Source organism: Strix aluco, chromosome 2 (genome assembly GCF_031877795.1).
Source record: "Strix aluco isolate bStrAlu1 chromosome 2, bStrAlu1.hap1, whole genome shotgun sequence".
NCBI lineage: Eukaryota > Metazoa > Chordata > Aves > Strigiformes > Strigidae > Strix > Strix aluco.
In genome coordinates, this window is record NC_133932.1 from 40,102,794 (window position 1) to 40,123,243 (window position 20,450).

Here is a 20,450-nt window from a genome sequence, read left to right on the forward strand (position 1 = left end):
CAGCCGGGCCAGGGCTGCTGCTCTTCCACTTTCGAGTGTCCCCGCTGCCGCCGGCGAGGCTCACGGACGGTGCCTGGGCTCCCCTCTTTGTTTCTGCTCCCGCTCCGGCTCCCCGGGATCCCGTCGCGGCCAAGCGCCGCCAGCCTGAGGCGAAGCGTTACCGGCGGCCGGAGCACGCGCGGCGCCGGCGGCAGAGGCCGGGGGCGGGCCGGGCCACAGCGCGCATGCGGAGAAGGGGAGACCGATCCTACCGGAGGGGCTGGTGCTGGGGGCCCGCCTGTCTGGCACCGGTTCCCCGCGCCACCTCGCACCCCCGGAGCGGAGGGGAGGGTGGGCCGGTGTCTGCCCCACTCCCCGGCCCGGCCACCCGCCCGCCGCCGGCGGCTTCGCCCCCATCAATGGTCCGGCCCGGCCCCGCCCCCTGCAGGAGGCCTCCACCGCCGCCTCCCCGGGCGCATGCGCGGGCTCGCCCCGCGCTCGCCCCCGCGCTGCCGTCGCTCCGTGGTCCCGCGTGCCCGCAGCGGCTCCGCGCGCTCCTCACGTGGGGCTGCCGCCATGAAGTTCGCGTACCGGGTGAGTGCCCGGCGGCAGCTGCCGCCGCCCTCTCCCTGCTCCTTTAACCGCCCCCTGTTTCTTATTTTCAGTTCCCCTCCTCCCCTCGCAGTTCTCGGGCCTGCTGGGCACCGTGTACCGCCGCGGGAACCTCAGCTTCACCCGCGATGGCAGCGCCCTCATCAGCCCCGTCGGGAACAGGATCTCCGTCTTCGACCTGAAGAAGTAAGCGAGCCCCAGCGCCCTCCTCTCCTCCGCTCGGCCGCCCCAGGCCGCCGGCCTCGCTCTCCGCCAGCCCCGGCTGCCTGGGCCGCCTGCCGGCGGGGAGGCGACGGGAGGGCCTGGTGCCTCCAGCACGGGTTTTTTTGAGGGGGGGAAGTAAAGCTGACGGGAGGTTGTGGAGGCCGACCCGCAAGGCGGCACGGCGCTGCCAGGGCCGCCTTGTCCGTAGTGCGTGTGGGGAACCGCGTGCCGTGCTGGGGGGTGTGGGAGTGCAGCTGGCATGGGCTGGGGTTCTCAAGAATGTTTTGCCTTCTAAAATATCCTGAAAAGTTTCTGGCTTAGCGTTAAAAGGTAGAAGCCTGCCTAGCAAAGTAACTGGTGAGGTGTTGCACGGTGCAGATTTTCTGTATGTAGGCAGGTCTGTGGGCAGAATAGTATAAGGGGTACGTAATGATGTGTTTTAGAAACAAAGAGGGGAAAAATAGTTTGTATATGACTTAGTCATACGGTTTCTTCGTGTGTTTCTCTCTTGTACTGTCTCTCCTGTATGGCAAAGCTTAGGCTGTCATTGCCTTTTCCTATAGGCCAGAGTTATGATTGATGCTCGTTATGCTGGTATTCTGCTCAGGAACCCATCTCTTATGTAGTTTGTATTTATGGGATTGTGACGGCCAAAGAAAGTTGTGGGGGTTTTACATCTAAGTTGATTCAGTGGCTTTAACATAGGTATCAAATCGTATTTCGTTAATACCAAAGATGACTGTTATTTTTACATCCTTGTACCCAATTTACTGTTTTATCTTTTTCTTGTAGTAATAAGTGTGAGACACTCCCGTTGGCTACACGGCTTAATATTGTGTGTGTGGGGCTCTCTCCAGATGGAAGTCTTGCCATACTGATTGATGAAGGTACTTTCATAAAGGAAGTATTTGTTTTATAAAAGAATTAAATAAAAAATACAGCCTGAAGAAGAAAGTCTGTAGTGCTTGGTGTTCAACATTAACACAAACAGCCTACTTTGAAAATTATGTTAGAATTTCAGGGGAAGGTGTCTTTATTTACAGAATTTACAAAAAACTTATTTACAGAATTTAGAAAGTCGATTTGTAATTTTGATTGTATTTTTCTTCTTAACAATATTAAGCACTATCTTGAAAAGTTTCTGAGAAGGTACTTTTTTTTTTTTCCCCTCTAAGTAAAGAAACTGAGCTTGCTAGGGTTACAGTTTCTTTGGAAACTGGATTATTTCCATTATCCTTCTTTTTCTGCCCTTACAGAGGGAGCTGCCTTGCTTGTCAGTTTGATCGGTAAATGTGTGATACATCAATTTTATTTTCACAAGCCAGTTCACAGTGTCAGCTTTTCCCCTGATGGCAAGTAAGTAAAATGTGCATGCTTTAGAACAAAGCAACAGAAAGTACCCCGTAAAGTAACTGTAATTATTAAGGCATTCTAACCAATCTGGGGATTATACCTGTTGATTAACGTAGGGGACATTTTGAGCTGATCACAGTCACTTTATCTGTAAAGTTGAGAGGGGAGGAAAAAAGGAAAAGCAAAGCCTTGGAAACAGATACTAGCTGGAAAGTTGCCTGTTACAGATGTCTGTGGTGGAACTCTTAGAAACACAGAAGATTTGCTATGAGTCTTAACTGTTCTTGCATATTGTAGGCAAGGTGAAAGAGCCCACGGTGTGGGGTGGGACAGGTAGTGCTGCAGAGCTGCATGATGGCACTTAGGATGGTGCAGTTTCACTGCTGACTTGGGTTAGTGTTAGACAACTGTGATACTGAAAGAGGCAGTTCTCTGAATTGAGTGCTGCTTTTTATGTCCCTTATATTTTAACTGCATGGTCACAGATCCAAAGTGTGGTGACATAAATGTTAGTAGTGTCAGAAGGTTGAGAGGAAAAAGTATGGCATTCCCTTTTGGTGGCATTCCTCAGTTGGATTGACTTAAAGTGATCACGAATGAGGTTTTTTTGAAAGTTGGAGTTGCAGTTTTGTGTTAGGGCAATAATACTGGCAACGGGACCAGATTAGAGGATATGTGTGTCAGGGGTGCAGGTGCTTTGTGTTTGTTAAAATGGCTGGTATATGCAGGTGAAGAGAGGTTGAAATAGAGTAATCTGTTCTGAATGTTTGAACTTTTCCTTCCTTTGTGAGAATTAGAGAATAAATATTGCCTTATACAATATATGGGATTTTTACTGAAGGTTTTCTGTCTTATGATCCATAAGGTATACCTGCATTCATGAAGTTGAGGGATAATATCAATCTGCAACTGATTTTTTTTTTTTAATTCAAAACCAACCCATATTTATCACTTCAGTAACACAGAAATCTTTTTGACATTGTTTTGTTTTGTTGTATTGCAGACTGTACTGAATAATCTTTTGGTTTAACAGCTTTGTGTGCAATTATGATTTTTTTCCCCCCATATGACAGGAAATTTGTGATTACAAAAGACAATGTTGCCCTTATGTACCACGCTCCTGGGAAGAAACGAGAATTTAATGCGTTTGTTCTGGACAAAACTTACTATGGTCCATATGATGAAACAACTTGTATCGACTGGACTGATGATTCCAAGTGAGTCATTAAACTAAAGCACTGTCTACCTGCTCACATTATTAAAATTTGTATGCATGTTATAGTCCATTTTCTTTTCTCTAAAGTGCTGTACTAGCTTTAAAAATTCTTTTTGGCTCTTCTGTTTCTCATTCTATCTTGAATTATAATTAGGCAGACTTGAAAGTATAAAATATGCATGTATTAGGGATCAACAGTGCATTCTTGCTTGAAAATATCTAGTTATCCATATAAAGAAAATATCTTAGGAATGTGACCTTTTGAATCTATTCAATCCCATCTACCTTTGCTAGAGTTGCCAACCTCAATTTACAACTCTATTATGTGTAAAATTACTTTTAAAGTGGCGACTGGTGTTTTCCTGCTCAGAACATTCTCCACTCAGTGGAGTTTTGCAAACCAGTGTTCGAATTCAGATTTTCTTTTCTTTTGTAGGTGTTTCGCAGTAGGGAGCAAGGACATGTCTACATGGGTGTTTGGAGCAGAACGATGGGCAAACTTGATCTACTACTCACTTGGAGGGCATAAGGATATAATAGTAGCCTGCTTTTTTGAAGAGAACAGTCTAGATGTATGTATAATCACACAGCATTCTTGAATTTTAATATTAAAATATTTGAAGTAGAATCTTATGTGTAGGTAAAGATGCTGACTATTTTGAGAATATCTCAGAATTTTAAAAATATGTAATATGTCTCTCAGCTCCTCTGCTGTGATCGAGAGTTTACAATTCCATGAACGTTTGAAGAAGTAAACTTTAGAAGGATAGTAAGTTATTTAAAATTTCTCCCCCCAAAAGTTATAATTTTAAATATGAAAAAATTAATTAGCTCTAATGCCAGCTGATAATCAAATTGGCTTTGGTCTTTTCAAAAATTATCTGAGGGCAGGTAAAGTAAATTGCCAGTTCTCAGGACATGTGAATTTTCCAGATCAAAGCACTTTGAATTCTAGAGGACTAAGTGATGTATTATCCTAATGGTAGAGTGCAGACTTGCTAACCCTTCTGTGAGTCTATATTCATAACAAGACAGCAGAGTACAAACCAGAGGTATTACACAATAATTGTGTGTTTGTGTGTTTGTATTCTAGCTGTACACAATTAGCCAGGATGCAGCTCTCTGTGTGTGGCAGTGTGATACAGAGCTTGATGGTTTGAAACCCATGCCCCCAAAAGATGCAGCTAGGGAAAAGAATGCAGAAGAAAATGATGAAGAGTTTCTTGAAGAGCCAAAGGGTGAAGAAATTCATGGGAAAGCCAATCCAAATGAACAAGAGACTAGACATAAGGTTAAATATTCACGTGTTGCAAAGTAAGTGATTTTCAGATTTCCGAAGACAGAATTGCTATGGGGATTTACTGTATTGGGCTTTTTTCACCTTTTATCACGCATTCAAAGCACTATAAAAGTCTGCCCAGGTTTAGTAATTTACTACAGATCCCATTTTAAATAGTTTCGGTAGAACACCTGCTTGTCTTACCTTTATATGAAGGGCAATACCCTCCGCCTTCAGAATAACAAGTCAGTGTAATTTTAATAATGTAAGAAATACTGACATGTGGTGTACGTGTTACTGTTTGAAACTCGAAAAGTGTAATGAGATCTTTAGTAAAGTATCCTCTTAAGTCTGGAGGCTTTGAGCTCTTGCAAGAAGAGAGTGGTTGACTTCAACAGGTGACAACAGCTACTTGGAGATGTCTTGCTGAAGGATCTCCCTATCTGTCCACATCAAAGGAAGTGTGACTGACAAAGAATAATCCAGTTTTAAGATAGTCACAGCATTTAGCTTTGCTTGAGGAGGGGTAATGCTCATAGGCAATCTCTTGTCAGTGGAGTGAGGGACAGATGGGATGCATGTAGGGGCCAGTTGGGAACACTCTATATCAGGCTTCTGTTCTGTCTCTCTGACTGTAAAGGAGGTATAAAGAAAGTCCCACACCCCAGCCCAGGTTGAAATTAGCCATAGTGAACATCACTTTCAGACTGAAGGAATTCGGAGTATACAACTGTTGAATAATGTTCGGATGCTCTTTTATTTGACTGTCATGTGGTGGTTCTCTGTTTAATTCCAGTAAGAAATACAGCTACAGAGAAACTGAGAAGACCTTCTCCAGTAGGCATATAGTATTTACGACTATTGCTTCGATTCCTTACTCTGTAAGAGGACTCGCATATAGAAGGTTAACCAGTGAATTCACGGGAGCCATCCATATCGGTATTAGATGATCAGAAGGGAAATGCACAGGGCAGTTCCTCTGAGGTTAACTTTTGGTCCCTTTCGTTCCATGTGATCAGGTGTCACTTCTGATAATCAGATTACTGTAGCAGCTGTAAACATTGGGGAAAAGAACAGAATTAGCTTTCACTAGCTAAAGTACATATATTTGGCAATTTCTGGAACTGCTGCTTTTTAGTTTTATTGTAGGATACCTTGATCAAAATATTTGACCTATACTGAAATGCAGTTATAACAGCGTACTTTTCTTTCATGTGCTATTTGCTTCTTTCTTATTTCTTTGATGCCAGGTATTTTTTCAATAAAGAGGGAGACTTTAATAACCTGACATCTGCAGCCTATCACAAGAAAACACACCTTTTAGTCACTGGTTTTGCCTCTGGAATCTTTCACCTCCATGAGCTTCCAGAGTTCAATCTGATCCACTCCTTGAGGTGAGGTACAGGGTTGTGTTGCTTTTTGGGTTGGTTTTGTGTGTGGAGTACGTTTTGGGGGAGGAGGGTGGTTCTTGTTTGTTTGACTGAGAGTACACCATGCTTAGTAGTGAAGGATGAATAATCAGAGCAGAAAAATGTTAAAACATGAATATCTAGTATTGTAACTTCTGGAAAGGCAGAGTCATAGTTACTTATGTGATAAATACCGTACAACTCCATTCCATAATTTACAGTGGAAAAGTGAGGTCTGAATGAGGAACTCCTCAGTAGTTAGTTGTTGGCTATAGATTTCTTCAATGCTTTGGACTTTGTTTTCAGCTTGTTTGTAGAAAATAAAGATAATACCTGAAAAAGTTCTTCATATGCAAAATTATTTTACAATCTATAAATTGTCTCTAATTTTAAAAATCATAATTCTTTTCCATTGCTGTATGATGTTAGCTAAAGAATGTGTAGTTTTCCCTGTACAAAAAAAAAAAAATTTTTTTTTAATGTGGGGAGCTTTACTACTCTGCTGGCAAGTACAGCTTTGTTTGGGATGTAGATACTCTGTCTTCATTCCAAATATATACTCTGCCTTCATTCCAAATAAGGCAGTATTGTCTGTTTAATGTTTTTTAGTGTAATAAAGGAAAGAATTAATATGTGGCTTTTGGTGTTACAGTGATACAGATGTTCAGTAAAGTAATGAAAGAACTTGCTTGAACAGAGCTAATAAACATTAGGTTTGAAGTTTTATCACACAAGGCATGAAAACGCAAGTTTGTTTATTGGGTGATTCTCTTCCTTCAGTATTTCAGATCAAAGGATAGCTTCTATTTCTATCAACTGTACTGGTGACTGGATTGCCTTTGGATGTTCAGGTTTGTAAGTTTTGTCTGTGTTCGTGGAAAAACGAGGAACGTTGTGGGCGTGCAAGCCCAAAAAATTCCTCTGACTCATCTTGACTCCAAATGTTAAAGTTTTGTTAATAATTTATAGTCTCATCTCTGTAGTGTCTAGATGTAGTAAAGCAAGTATCTCTAATCTATTTCTCCTGACAGAATTCTTGTGGTTCAGGAAAATACTTTGTTGACAAAGGAAAAAGGTGTATGTTTCATATATGAAAACTCTAGCACAATTGGGATAAAGCCCATATCCCTTGTAGTTTATAATATGCTTTAATTCTGGGCCCAGTCAACTTGTGGCACATGCCATTTTACAAAGCTGCCTGGTTGTTCCAGCATTCCCACTCGGTCCATAATGGTTTGCATGGTAACCAAGATTATACCTTTCTATGTAGCCCTGCTTTTCTTTCCAGTGTATCTATCAGCTGTTTGATAGCACTGCTGTTCTAGCATTGAGAATGTTAATCCATGTAACAGCTCCTGGCTGCTGAGGAAAGTTGCCTTGAATTTATAAAAGGGAAAGGGATTTTATTAGGATTGATAGCTGCACGGCACAACCTGTCTGCATCAACTGTTTTGGGTTTTTTTTTTTGACAATGCAGTTGTGTTTTGTGGCTTGCATTTTCAGGGTCATTGTATTCATAATTCTGGTTAATCCTTTTCATGCGTTTTCAGGTTTGGGTCAGCTGCTGGTGTGGGAATGGCAAAGTGAGTCCTACGTGCTGAAGCAGCAGGGGCATTTCAACAGCATGGTTTCATTAGCGTATTCTCCAGATGGACAATACATAGTAACTGGAGGCGAGGATGGGAAAGTAAGTGAGGCAGTATTACTGAAATATGAACTCTTAATAACATAGTAAGCAGCTTGAATTTCCATTTTATGTAAAAAGCTCTGTTATGATAACTGATACATATTTTTCTTAATACGAAGTCAATAATTTTTTGTCCTCGCTTTTCTTAAATGTTTTTATTTTTCTCTCTAGAGCATATTTTGATTTACTATTATGGGTATTCTCTGCAAATTGCATAACTTATGATTTTTTAATTATAGATGCTGTCACCATACACACAAAAAGATGTAATTCATCAGATACTAATTTATATATGCTTGTGGTGGTTCCATGATGTTTTGGGATGAATGAACTTCAGTCACCCAAATTCATGCCCTTTTAATAATTGGTTTTGATGTGAAATTAATTTCAAATTATTTATAAAAGTGCAATTCCTAAACAGATTTTTCTGAAATGTGCCATTGCAGCAGCTTGTTATTTAAAAGAAAAATTAGCTTCTCATGGATGACTTGTATTGAAATGATAGGCTGTGTATACAGATACAGTATTTTGTAGAGTAATTCCACAATTTCTTGGCACATAAATGGGGAAAAGATAGTATCTTATTTCCTATCAAAACTTCTGAATGTCAGAAGAAGACCTGGCACTTCATGGTTTCTGTCATTTTGATTCAAAATTGGCCAGACCCCAGAAGTCTCAAACTGCAGATAGCTGAACACATAACATTTTTGTTTGGGGAAAAAAAGATTGAAATATCATCTCAACTGTAGCTTCTGGAATGGCTTCACAGTTGGTTTTGAATTTGACAGTTGTCCTATCTGTGGACAGTACAGAGCTTGGGAGCCCAAGATTCTCACAAAGTGCTATAGCTTTCCTTGAAAATTAATTGTGTTTCCAAATTTTTTGTCTATCTCCACTTATATTTTCATGTTGTATATGTGTCTTTAGGGTTTTAATGGTAAGCTACGGCCTGTTTGCTTCACTTGCACAGAATTCCTTACTGATAGTAAAGTCTTTTATTCTGTTGCAGAATTCTAGGACTAACTTTTCTTTACTCTTCTGCTGCCTTATACTTTCTCTCTGAACTGATGATGAAGATTCTAAGAAGGTTTTTCCTGTCTCTTGCAGGTGAAAGTGTGGAACACTTCAAGCAGCTTTTGTTTTGTCACTTTTACGGAACACACCAGTGGTGTAACTGCTGTAACTTTTACTTCCAATGGTTATGTCATTTTGAGTGCTTCCCTAGATGGAACTGTGCGTGCCTTTGATCTACATAGGTAACTCTTCATAAAGCTTTTGTGTCTCAGTTTTCATCTTTCACCCCCCAAAATACAGCAAAGTGCTGACCGCTTGTTTCAAGTTGAAGTTGCACAGTATGAGTACTGCTTTACTCTTTGTTCAGCCTTTGATTCAAATTTGGATAGTAATTAGGAATCCTCTCACTCCATCCAGTTTCTGTGAAGAAAATTCTGGAAGAACTTTTCTCAGAGAAGCTGGCTCTACTACTCAAATGGGGAGAAGGCGCCTGTCTAACAGATTGTTTGCTATAGTTTTAGCGGTTGAACCATTATAATACAGCTGTGTACAGAACTGGATGTGTAAAAAAGCTCATGTTTTCTAAAGAATGGACATGTGCTATGTAATAGAAGAAAGCTCTTCTGTTTGACTGGTTTTGGCTGTTACTTCTGCAGGGTTGTTAATACCTTTTTTGAATCTTGGAATCATGCTGACGTGTCTTAATTTTATACAAAGAATATTTTTTTCTGTAGATAACTTAAAAGACTTTACAACTAAAATGAAATACTTTTTAAAATATGTTCATAAAACACATTTAAATCTACATAAAATGTTCTCATAATTTATTTTCACATTTACAACAGATACCGCAATTTCCGTACCTTCACATCTCCACGACCAAGTCAGTTCTCTTGTTTAGCTGTGGACTCCAGTGGTGAGATTGTGTCAGCTGGTTCCCAGGATTCCTTTGAAATATTCATCTGGTCAATGCAGAGTGGGAGGCTGCTAGATGTAAGGACCTATAGTGTTGGAGGGCTTGAATTCAACTCAGTGTAGAACGTGATGATACCAAGTAACTTTGGGATTAGTCAGAGGTTTTTAATACAATGTGTTTTGTTATATTCAAGAACTGGAGCTATGCTATGTTGCTCTCAGCAATTTTTGATTTATATTGTGGAGACTATCTTGGATTTGTGTGGGAAATAGTTTTTAGAATTTTTGAGTAATGAGCTCTTTCCAGCTCGTGGAGTAACACCAGTATTGCTGAGCTAACACATCGGCATAAGAGTCTTTCCTCCAGTAGTTGTTCAGAGATGTTCTTTTCTACATATTTTCTGCAGGTAGTGAAGAAATTGTAGATGCTGTCCTAAGATTGATACAGATTTCATAGACAGTTTTGCTGGAGTAGAGCAGGGGCATGATTTCTTCTGTAGAAGGTTTTTATTTTGTAGGGTGAGAAAACTGTTAAGTTAAATCCCCACTGTATTGCTGCTAATTTGAAATGCATTCTTTTCAAGAGTAGATGTAATAAAGGAGGGACACGGTACTTCTGAGCAAATCAAACTCATTTGCTGTTTTCAATTCTTAAGCATTATTCTGTGTCTTGTACAAGTAGATGAACTCAGCGATTCATGTATTTAATTTGGCATAGCTATTGAACACAGATCACTGTAGTAATTCAGCATATATTTGAGTGGACCTCCAGAGTTTTGAGTTTAGTTCCTTTCATTGATTTCTTCTGAGAGGAGTAGGAGCTCCATACCATAAAAATCTGTATTACTCTTATTCACAGTTTTGGTTACTGTTTTTTCTTATGTATTTCAGCTGTAGACATACTCAATTCTCAAAGCAATTACTTGCTTTTTCACAGTTGGTTTGATTGTTCTGATAAGAAGGGGGGGAAAAAGCATGCTGCATTCTTAAGTCTTGGTCTCTAAAGGGACTATGTGTGTGCATAAGAGTGGTTAGAGATGCCTGTGCAGTGGTAACTAATGAATTTTAAACTTCTGAAAATAAAAAGTTGAGAATCACTGGTATGTATCATGCCACATGTCCAAAAGTGACCTCAAGCATGTGTGGACAAGTTAGGCAGGGTTTCGTTGCTATATTTAGAGTTTACTGAATACAAACTACATGAATTCCAGTTTCTTTCACCTAATCCCACGTTATCTTTTCTTCTTTTATTAGGTCTTAGCAGGTCATGAGGGCCCCATCAGCAGTTTGTCCTTTAACCCAATGAAGTGTGTTCTAGCTAGTGCCTCTTGGGATAAAACTGTCAAGTTATGGGATATGTTAGACAGCTGGAGAACTAAGGAGACACTAATATTGAACTCTGATGGTAATCTTTATTTCATGTTATCAAATACAAAAATATTGTCAAAAATATTTCAAGAATGAGCAACAGAACATATCAAATACAGACTCATTCTTGTTAATGAAAAACGAAAAATTGAGATAGTTCCCTATAGTACTTAGTTAACAGTGCAAGAAATTTTTTTTTATTTAATACTAGCTCTAGCTTTATAATTAGCTAAACAGTTGTATGTTGTCCAGATAAAAACTACAGTCATACTTGTTACTCTTAAGCTTTTTCTGGTAGTTGAGATAATATCCTAGAAAAACATAGGGTATTTTCTTAGAAAGAAATCTGACTGCATTTTTAACTGTTAATTGCATTCTTTGCAGTTCTTGTTGTTGCTTTCCGTCCTGATGGCAAGGAGCTTGCCGTTGCTGCTTTGAATGGGCAGATAACATTTTGGGATCATGAAAATGCAGTGCAGACTGGCTCAATTGAGGGAAGGCATGATCTTCAGATGGGAAGGAAGGAGCTTGATAAAATAACTGCCAAACAAGCAGCCAAGGGAAAGTAAGTGAGATTGCAGTGAAAAAAGGGTGTCTCACTGGCTTGCTCTTGAATTGTTTCTTTCTAGTGGTTTTTATGTGAAGATTTCAGAGTGCATCTGCTGTTGAAATATTTTGATTCTGGTGTTGGATTTTAAAAGACTGCCTGACTTGACATCTGGATGGACCCTTTTTGTCTTTTGCTGTGTTCACCCGCTGATTGCATCACCACTCTGAACATGTGTTCTTTTTCATCAGTTACAACTTTGGATTGCTAGCATAATATTAAGCTTCTCATGACAAGTTGTTCATTTGCTAAATGTGATAGGTTTTTAAGTGGATATCTTGTTATATAGATATTAGTATGTAACTTATCAGTGTCTAGAAACTGTTACTTTTTTTAAAATGTAAATATGCTGTGGGTTTTATTACATGTTACTATGCATGTGAAGTAACGTTTAAAGGCAAGTTGAATTTGTGTGCTGTCAAAAAGTGCAATATCGAAGTCATGTGTTTCATTCCTCTCTTTTTTTCCTTTGAACCCCTCTTTTATTTCCATGTTGCTCCCACTCAAGATGAAAAAAGGAAGCAATGACTTTTTGAAAAAAGTGGTTTTTTGGTCATGAGCTCTCAACCGTCTCTTTAAAACATGCCATGACATTGGTTTAGCTATTCTGACCATACTTAGTGTTGTACAGGGTGTAGTTGAGAGCTCATTCATTGAGCTGCAACTCAGAATCAGAAGTATGGAAGTACTTAAAAAAGCTGTTGAAGTTCTCAATTGTGATTCATAGTAAAGCACCAAGTACTTGTTTGTGGTAAACAGTTTTGTGTGTTAAGTACGTATCATGTGCATGAAGATCTCCACTTTTTCCATGGAATGGTTATTCTTCTGTGTCTTCACATTGTACTCATCTCTTTTAGCTTGGATGTGGCAGTGAAATTAACTACTCTCTCTTTTTCTTTACTAGATCTTTTACTACTCTGTGTTATTCGGCAGATGGTCAGTCTATTCTGGCAGGTGGATTGTCAAAATTTGTCTGTATATATAACGTCAAGGAACAGATTCTTATGAAAAAGTTTGAAATCTCATGCAACTTTTCTTTAGATGCAATGGAGGTATGTGACCACAGGAGTTGGTTTTTTTCATTCCCCCACCTCCACAAGACTTTGATTCTGGTATAACATCTCATTAAGTGGTGTTCATGAATGTTTTATTAAGCACAGGTTCACTTTCTTAATTTTGTGCGGGAGAGTGGTAAGGAAATGTTTCTCAGGAAACAAAAATTATTACTGACACTCAGCTAACTAAAGTCTTGCCAGATTGCAGTGTGTTTATATTGAATGAGCAGAACTCTTAAGCGTAGTTAGGTCAGTTGGCACTTAAAATTGAAGGGAAAATTTAAATTATCAATATTTTGTACCAAGCTGATTTTCCCTGGGTGTCAGTTGCTTGTGTTAGCAAAGAAATTAAGGAATTTATTGTGGACACAGAACATCACCAACCTTTACAAACTTGGTTTCTGAATATTGCCAAATTCCTTTAAAAGTAAAGCAAATGATGAAAAGAATCAGAAAGAAAAAAATTCCTGTAACCGTTTTTAGTATCCCTTTACCTGGAAGAATGATGATTGTTCTACTGTTCATGTCAGGCTGTATTTGGCTGTGGTTCCTTGACAACAGTGGTTTGTGAAGCAGCCTTCGTTTCTCTGCTGCCCTCTATTGTGCTAGCATAGCTCAACATGTGGCTTAAAAGGATACCAGAAGTGACCCAATTGGAAAAGAATCCTGGAGGGGATGGGTGTTTAAAAATGGGGGACAGGGAGGTTCCTAAATCATCATTTGCATAGCTGACTGGCTACACAGCCCTTACATTAGCCCAGTGCAGTTTTTGAACCTAAAGGGAAGAGAGAGTAGGGCTGCATCTGAGGAAACAGTGCATCTCTTAAGTAGAACAACATTAAAATAGTGTGAAGCCACAGTGTAAACTTGAGTTGTGCTGTTCTGAGGCCTTAAGACTGAAGCAGCCTGAATCTCATCTGCAGTTGGACACTGTTACCTGCTGTTGTGAAATTGTCAGTTTTCTGCATGTTTTTGGAGAAGCTTTTAGAAGAAAGTGCATGGAAATAATCACTAGATATCTCCTGAATGTTACAGAGAATTTTCAATTAATATAGATGTTTGAGAGGAGAGTCAGTGCAGTGCATGGAACTTACATATTTTTCTAGGAGTACTTAGATCGGAGAAAAATGACTGAATTTGGCAGCATGGCTCTGATTGATGAAGGGGCTGGAGGTGAAGATGGTGTTGCCATTCCTCTTCCTGGAGTAAAAAGAGGTATGGGTTTTGTCTTTGCTGTCTTGTTACTAGTTTTATGTGGATCAAGACCTTTGATGTAGAGTCGATACCAGATAAGAAGGGTTTGAATTATTCAGCTCAGTTTTAAAGTTAGGATTACCTGAATGTTCTGTAGCCACAGGGATCTGTTACTCAAGTGTTCAGCTGATGTATGGGTGGGTCCTTTTGCATAGTAGAAGCAACAGGGAGCAGGAGATACTTTGGTCTCCTGGATGTGTAACCCAGCAGTCCTGATTTAATTTTCAAAGAGCAAAATTCAGTCCCACCACTTCAGCTGTAAGATCTCTTGGACCTGGACTGTCCCTTACTTACCCTGTCTTGAAATCTGCCAGGTTTTGGCATGTTCCACATTGTTTTTCAGCATAATAACAGCATAGTTAGTGTAGATAGCTAGACCATGAAGTTTTGGTGACTATATTACATCACTTCTAAACTTCTCTTTTAGGTGACATGAGTTATCGACACTTCAAACCAGAAATAAGAGTGACCTGCCTGCGGTTCTGTCCTACGGGTGAGTATTGACAATTAATGTAGGATTTTTTTATTCCATGTAAAACAAAACAAAAGAGCATTGGAGAAGTAATAATGAAGAACAAATTCCTTGGAGATGGTCTCTCCAGACGTTACACAGTGCTGCTGGATTTGTAGTCTAGTTTCCTGTGCAGCGGATAATTTAGAAACTGAAGTGTACATTGCTTTCAGCTGGTATTTCTTAAAACCACTGTCATTGCTGACAGGTCCAGCGATGATGCATGGCTTTCAGTCCTACCCACTTCCTGTAAACAATGAAGAGTCATCCATTTACCATTACTCTTCTGTTTCCATCCTAGAAAACCCAGCTTTGCTCTTAAATATTGTTACTTCTCTTCTAGGACGAAGCTGGGCAGCCACCACCACAGAGGGTCTTCTTATCTATTCACTGGATTCTGGGCTGATTTTTGATCCTTTTGAGCTGGATATTGATGTCACGCCCAGCAATATACACAAAACACTGCATCAGAAGGAATACACTATGGCTATCATCATGGCCTTAAAGCTGAATGAAAAGAAATTAATTCAGGAGGTCATAGAGGCTGTACCTATCAATGAAGGTGAGTGGATCTTCCATGAAATTTGGCTGAACTAGCTGTAAGCAGAGATTTGTAAGCCAAATATGTTGAGGTGTGAAGGGTAGAGTTTAGCTCCTGGGTGACAGGGAGTATAACATTGATATTTAAGGAGTTTCTACTGTAGCTGAAGACTAAAGAGGGAAGGGATGGTCTTTTGTGAAAAAAAGTAGACTCTTTAGTGTTAACTTATGTTTTAATTTTGCCAGTCTGCTGCATGCTCTTCTAGTGACTTTTGAACATGGAATTTGATCAGGTCTGGATATGCAGGTAAAGTTTTTGGATGCCAGTTCTCAGAAGTAGCTGATGTTGGAGAAGCGCGCAGCAAGTTTAGCATTAGTTAGCAGTGCGCCTGTGTGATGAAGGCAGTTAACTGGATACTGGGCTGTGCTATCAAGGATGTACTCAGCAGTTCAAGGAAAGTGATTAGTCTTCTCTGTTGAGAGTTGTGAGACCATGTCAGGAGTACTGTGCCTACCTAGTTTGGGGCTTGACAGCACAAGACAGACATTGATACTCTGGAGCATCTGGTAGAGGGCTTGGAAAATGATTGGAGGGCCAGAGTGTGCAACAGCTGAGGAGAGGCTTAAGAGAGCTGGGTTCAGTCTTCAGAAGAGAAGGGGAATATTTTTTACTGTCTTCAAGTGCCTAACGGGATGTTAGAAAGAAGGCAGAACCAGACTTGGAGTCACACAATGGTGCAAGACGAAGAAACAGACCTCTTGCAACACAGAAAATTCCTACTAGGTATTTAAAAGCAGTAACATTATGTTGGGGTAGTGAAATACTGCAACAGGCTGACAAGGGAGGTAGTGGATTCTCCACCCTTGGAAGTGCTCAGTGCTCAACTAGATAAAGCTGTGCCAGCTACTCTAAATCAGTCTTGCTCTGGACTGCCAAAATTAGGAGCAACTCTGCAGGTGTCAGCCCTTAGAAGTTCTGATGAGTTTTGTTCCTTTAGTTATAGCGTTTGTTAAATTCATCCCTCTAAACAAATGTAAATATGGTCCTTATGAAGGGCTGTGCTCACACAAACCAAACAGATTATTAGTTATGTGCCAAGCTCTTTGTAACGAGACAGATGCTTTCACAATTGTGATATCAGAAACAAAGGAACAGGTAAGGTGTCACTTGACTTTGGAGGACATTTACTGAAGTCATTCTTTAGCACCCTTTTTATCATTTTGATAACTAATGTGCACATTCATTAGCTATATATGGTTGATACGACCTTAAAAATAAACTTTCAGTAATTGTATTCTCCTTAACTTCATCACTCCACCAACAGTTCCATCATAACTTTGAAGTATATTTTCTTAGCTTTACCTCACTGTTACCCCAGTGAAAGGTATTTATTTCCTTCCAGCATTTCATGTGTAACAAATTAAAAATCCTTTTATCTAGTCAAAACATGCTCAAGTCTGAAATCAGATGTGTTGCAAGCCAGTCGCTCTGTAGGTTTTTCTTACCTTATTCCCTACGTAGCAAGCCTGATAATTATGCGTGTCAGGGTAAATCATCTTTTGCCACCTGAGTTGGCATAATAATGTTTGCCTCTGGCAAAACTTAGTTCTGTTTTACTGCTGTTAACCAAAACTCCATGTACACAGGCAAGACTGGGTAAGTAGGCAGGTGCCAAAACCTCAGGAGTAGAGAAAGAGGCATGGAAATTTCAGGTGGTGTAATCCACTGTTAAGAGAATGAATGTGTACCTGTTTCTTTAAAAGTGGAAAACTTTTTTCATAGTTGAATGTTACATAGACCAGTTGGGGTGGCCACAGAGAGTAGGAGATGGTTATTTTTTAGAGAGAATGATATATGATGAGGTCATCATAGTTACATGAGATTATTTTGAATGCTTATAAATCATGCTGCTTTGTGCTGCACATTTGCTAACAGCATTCACACAGTTCCTCTGTGGGCAGGTGACTTCGCTATCTTTTCAAGTATCCTTTATTGCCTCTGATTATTGCATGTAACTAGTTTCACTGAATACAGAAATTTGTATGAAGTCAGAAGCAACAAGACTTCAATAAAGAGGAGGAAAGGGTGGAAGTAAAAGTTCTGAAGGAGAGCTGGTGGGGAGAGTATTCTGTCAGGAGGAGGAACTTGGGGAGGGGAGAAATTAAGTTCTTGCTTTTAAATACAGTAGCGATTGGAAGGCTTATGGAGGAAAGACTGCCTCTTAAGAGACTGTGGTGCTGTCCCCTGAAATACAAGGTTAAATATCAAATAGTTGCCAAGACAGTGCTTTCTTCTGCTTCCCCTTGTGCTTTCCTGTGGTCTCTTTCATGTTTTTCCAAGTAGTATTTCAACCCTGATGTCTGTGGGCTTTTTTTCCTTTTTTGCCCAGTTGATGTTGTCTGCTCATCACTCCCAGACCTGTATGTGGAGAAAGTATTGGAGTTCCTGGCCTCTGCATTTGAGATATCTTGTCATTTAGAGTTCTATCTTACTTGGGCTCATAAGCTGCTTATGCTGCACGGACAGAAACTGAAAACAAGGTGAGATCTTGTGAAAGTCAAAATGTCGACAAGCATTGTAAAATCTATTTACCTGTCAGTTTAAGGTTTTTATTTACCATTTAGTGACATTCTAGATAATGCATACACAACAATTAGAGCTACTTAGTTTTTACAACTTCTTCACTAATAATAAAAGTCACAGTTTGGCCTTGATGATCTTAAAGGTCTTTTCAAACCTAAATGATTCTATGATTCTAACAAGTGTGTATGATAGAATTGGAATGCATAATAGGATTTGTGAGGATAAATTGCAAAAATATTTTTCAAATACTACAGGGAAAACTTTGCATAGCTTGCTTAGTCTATAAATGCATAAAGATTTCAAGAGTGATAGTAGGATTTCGGCAATTGTATTTTTAAACTGTTATGCATATTAAATATAACTGAAAGATAATGTGCAGGTACTGACTGCTTTTTTTATAGACTTGTGATTACAGCATGCACTCTTAGCTTGTTAGTACTCTGCTTTCCTATGTAGTTCTTTACAGCTACATGGGCCTGGGTCTGTGAATTCTATTCAGCCCTCCCATAGTACAGAGTTATTAAAGACTTTTGGGAACAAAAATAGGTAAATTTACAAATTTAAAATAGGCTAAGTGGGAGGTAATCTGAGAAGGAGTCCTGCAGGTTAAAAAAACCAGTGCATTGTGTAACTCTTTCCTTGCTTCAACATGGGTATTAATGTTCTGGTTACTGAAATGAGTGGAACAAATTTTCTTTTGTTGCTGTTTAAAGTAGAAGAGGACAATTTAAAACAAACGCTTGCTTGTTCAGAAAGTATTGTAGTACCTGGAAAGAACTGCCATCACTACAGCAAGAAGAATTGAGTTCTTCAAGCTGCAGTTTGACATGAGAAAAAAATTATTTCTGACAATATATTACTTGTATTGGGTATAGTCACTGAGGACAGAGTCAAAAGCAAAGAGCTTTCGTCTATTTAGTATTATCTTAAAATGTTCATTTTGAACAGTTAACATGTATGCTTGTTAAAATTCTGAGAGTATAGAAAGAGTTCTAGATTTCCATATGCAAACATAAATTTTACTGCAAGTTGCATGTTTTCTTCATTCAAGGTCAGTGAAGCTGCTCCCCATGATTCAGTTCCTTCAGAAAAGCATCCAACGTCATTTTGAAGATGTTTCAAAACTGTATGTATTGTTATATTTAAAAGTTTAAATCAAAACACTGCACGAAAGTATGGAGTAATTTGGGGGATGATAGTGTGGTATTAGAACTTTTGAGACAGTTGTCTATTTTAGAGTATTTTTACTTTAGGAGGGAAATGGAATCTTGTTTCTAACATGTTCCTATTTATTTTTACAGCTGTGAATGGAATATCTACAATATTAAATATGCATTGGCCATTTCGCAGCAGCGGGGCATGAAACGTCTGGCAGAAGAAGCATCAGTAGATGAAGAAGACTTGGATTCTGACAGTGATTATCTTATGCAAGAAGCTCATAAGGACAATTTCAGTTCCTAGTTACTCTTCATGATGGGGAGAAAACCAAAGGCAGTAATTTTATGCAGTGGTATTCACTGAGAATGAGTGGCCCTCATAGTGGCATAATTTAGGTGGTCTTAACAGTGTGGATGGAGTTACAGGTGAGTTAGTGGGGGGAAATGTAGGAATAGACAAAGTGCCATCCATGGAGTATTTGGTGTACCCTTTGGCTGTAACAACTTGACAGCATTGAATTCTTTTTATTATTTTTATTATTCCTGATTTCAAGTAAGAAAAAAAAATGTATTTTTAGTGAAGTTAGAAGTATGATGGGAAGAAGTGCATTCTTTATTAAAAATGCATTGGACATAGATTAAGAATTGTGAGTTTTGTAACGTGGTCTTGTCATACTTTGGACTCTTTTTATCTTTTTTAAAAATCATTCTTAATTGGAGGTCTATATAGTGCTCTCAACATGTTTTAAATGTTGTTTTACTTCGTTTTAATACATACATGTTACTGGAACACTGTTTTCTTAGTTCTGTAACTTCCAAACCTGATGAAGTTTCAATAATGAGGATAAATAATATACCCATAGCAGTGAACATGGGAGAAAATTTACTGGGCTGTACAACTTTTGCAGAGGTTTTATTAATAATTTTGAGATACTGTAGTAAAAATTTGGAATTTACCAATTCAATAATGTAACTTAAACAGTAAGAGAACATGCTACAAATGTTTCTTTTTCTAATGAAAGCTCTTTCTTGTCTTGTTTTTTAAAATGTTTATTAACATATTAATATCTGAAACTTTATTTCCTTGTTTTTTGTGAATTGGTGTGAGAATTGTCTAATACTGACAATGAAGTCCTGAATACAAAGAACTGTATCTGTGCTCCTGATAATTTCAAGCCACATGTTGAAAGGGCTTTGTTAATTGAAGATACTGCAAATATTAACAATGAGCCAGAATTGATTTTTTTTTTTAGTGTATTCTGTTCTTCTGGATTTGTTTTCTAGTCACTTTCCACTCTTGGAATAGAGGAGAGGTATGAATATTAAAAACTGCTGAAGAAAAAAATAAGTCAAAAATATACAGCAGACATACTGTCAGTTTGAAGAATTTCAGTATGTAAAATAAAGATGCACTTGCTACTTAAAACATAGCAAAGGGATTTGTTTTTCTTACAATAAAAGTTTAAAAATATCTGCAGTTGCTGGTGCCCCCTTGCCTCCTAACATTTTTATGGTCTTGGCAGTGTGAAGGTGTAGCTAGGCTGGAGCGAAGTTTGTGATATTATGATGGGATTTGGAATTACTTGTCGTTCTTCACCCCTCTGCTGCCTCCTCCTGCCATGGCGGAAAGTAGGCTTTCTGCCCTCGGTAGAAGGGAGGCCAAGGTGGGTAGGGAAGTAGTGCAGCAAGAAGACAAAAATCCATCT

The 20,450-nt window shown here is 39.2% G+C and overlaps 1 protein-coding gene across 2 annotated transcripts; it reads left to right on the top strand.

Moving 5' to 3' along the window:
- Positions 1-446: 446 nt before the first annotated feature.
- Positions 447-20,221, top strand: PWP2 (PWP2 small subunit processome component). Of its 2 annotated transcripts, XM_074814479.1 has the most exons (21): positions 447-573; positions 665-777; positions 1,588-1,682; positions 2,052-2,151; positions 3,222-3,365; positions 3,801-3,936; positions 4,458-4,678; positions 5,894-6,037; positions 6,833-6,903; positions 7,603-7,739; positions 8,847-8,995; positions 9,599-9,746; positions 10,923-11,073; positions 11,421-11,601; positions 12,548-12,695; positions 13,805-13,913; positions 14,380-14,445; positions 14,807-15,025; positions 17,394-17,544; positions 18,639-18,713; positions 18,889-20,221. In XM_074814479.1, exons 1-21 carry the CDS (start codon positions 457-459, stop codon positions 19,046-19,048), a joined length of 2,835 nt encoding a protein of 944 aa, XP_074670580.1. In that variant the 5' UTR covers positions 447-456; the 3' UTR covers positions 19,049-20,221. The 2 variants fall into 2 exon arrangements, with proteins under 2 accessions (XP_074670580.1, XP_074670581.1); XM_074814480.1 differs by lacking the exons at positions 447-573; positions 665-777; positions 2,052-2,151 and having other exon boundaries at positions 1,613-1,682.
- Positions 20,222-20,450: the final 229 nt, after the last annotated feature.

Excerpts from the sequence above, each read along its gene's own strand:
- PWP2 (XM_074814479.1), top strand. The coding sequence starts at position 457 with ATGCGCGGGCTCGCCCCGCGCTCGCCCCCGCGCTGCCGTCGCTCCGTG. Across the intron at positions 6,904-7,602 it reads GATTGCCTTTGGATGTTCAG|GTTTGGGTCAGCTGCTGGTG; the intron begins GTTTGTAAGTTT and ends ATGCGTTTTCAG. Across the intron at positions 11,602-12,547 it reads AAACAAGCAGCCAAGGGAAA|ATCTTTTACTACTCTGTGTT; the intron begins GTAAGTGAGATT and ends TTTCTTTACTAG.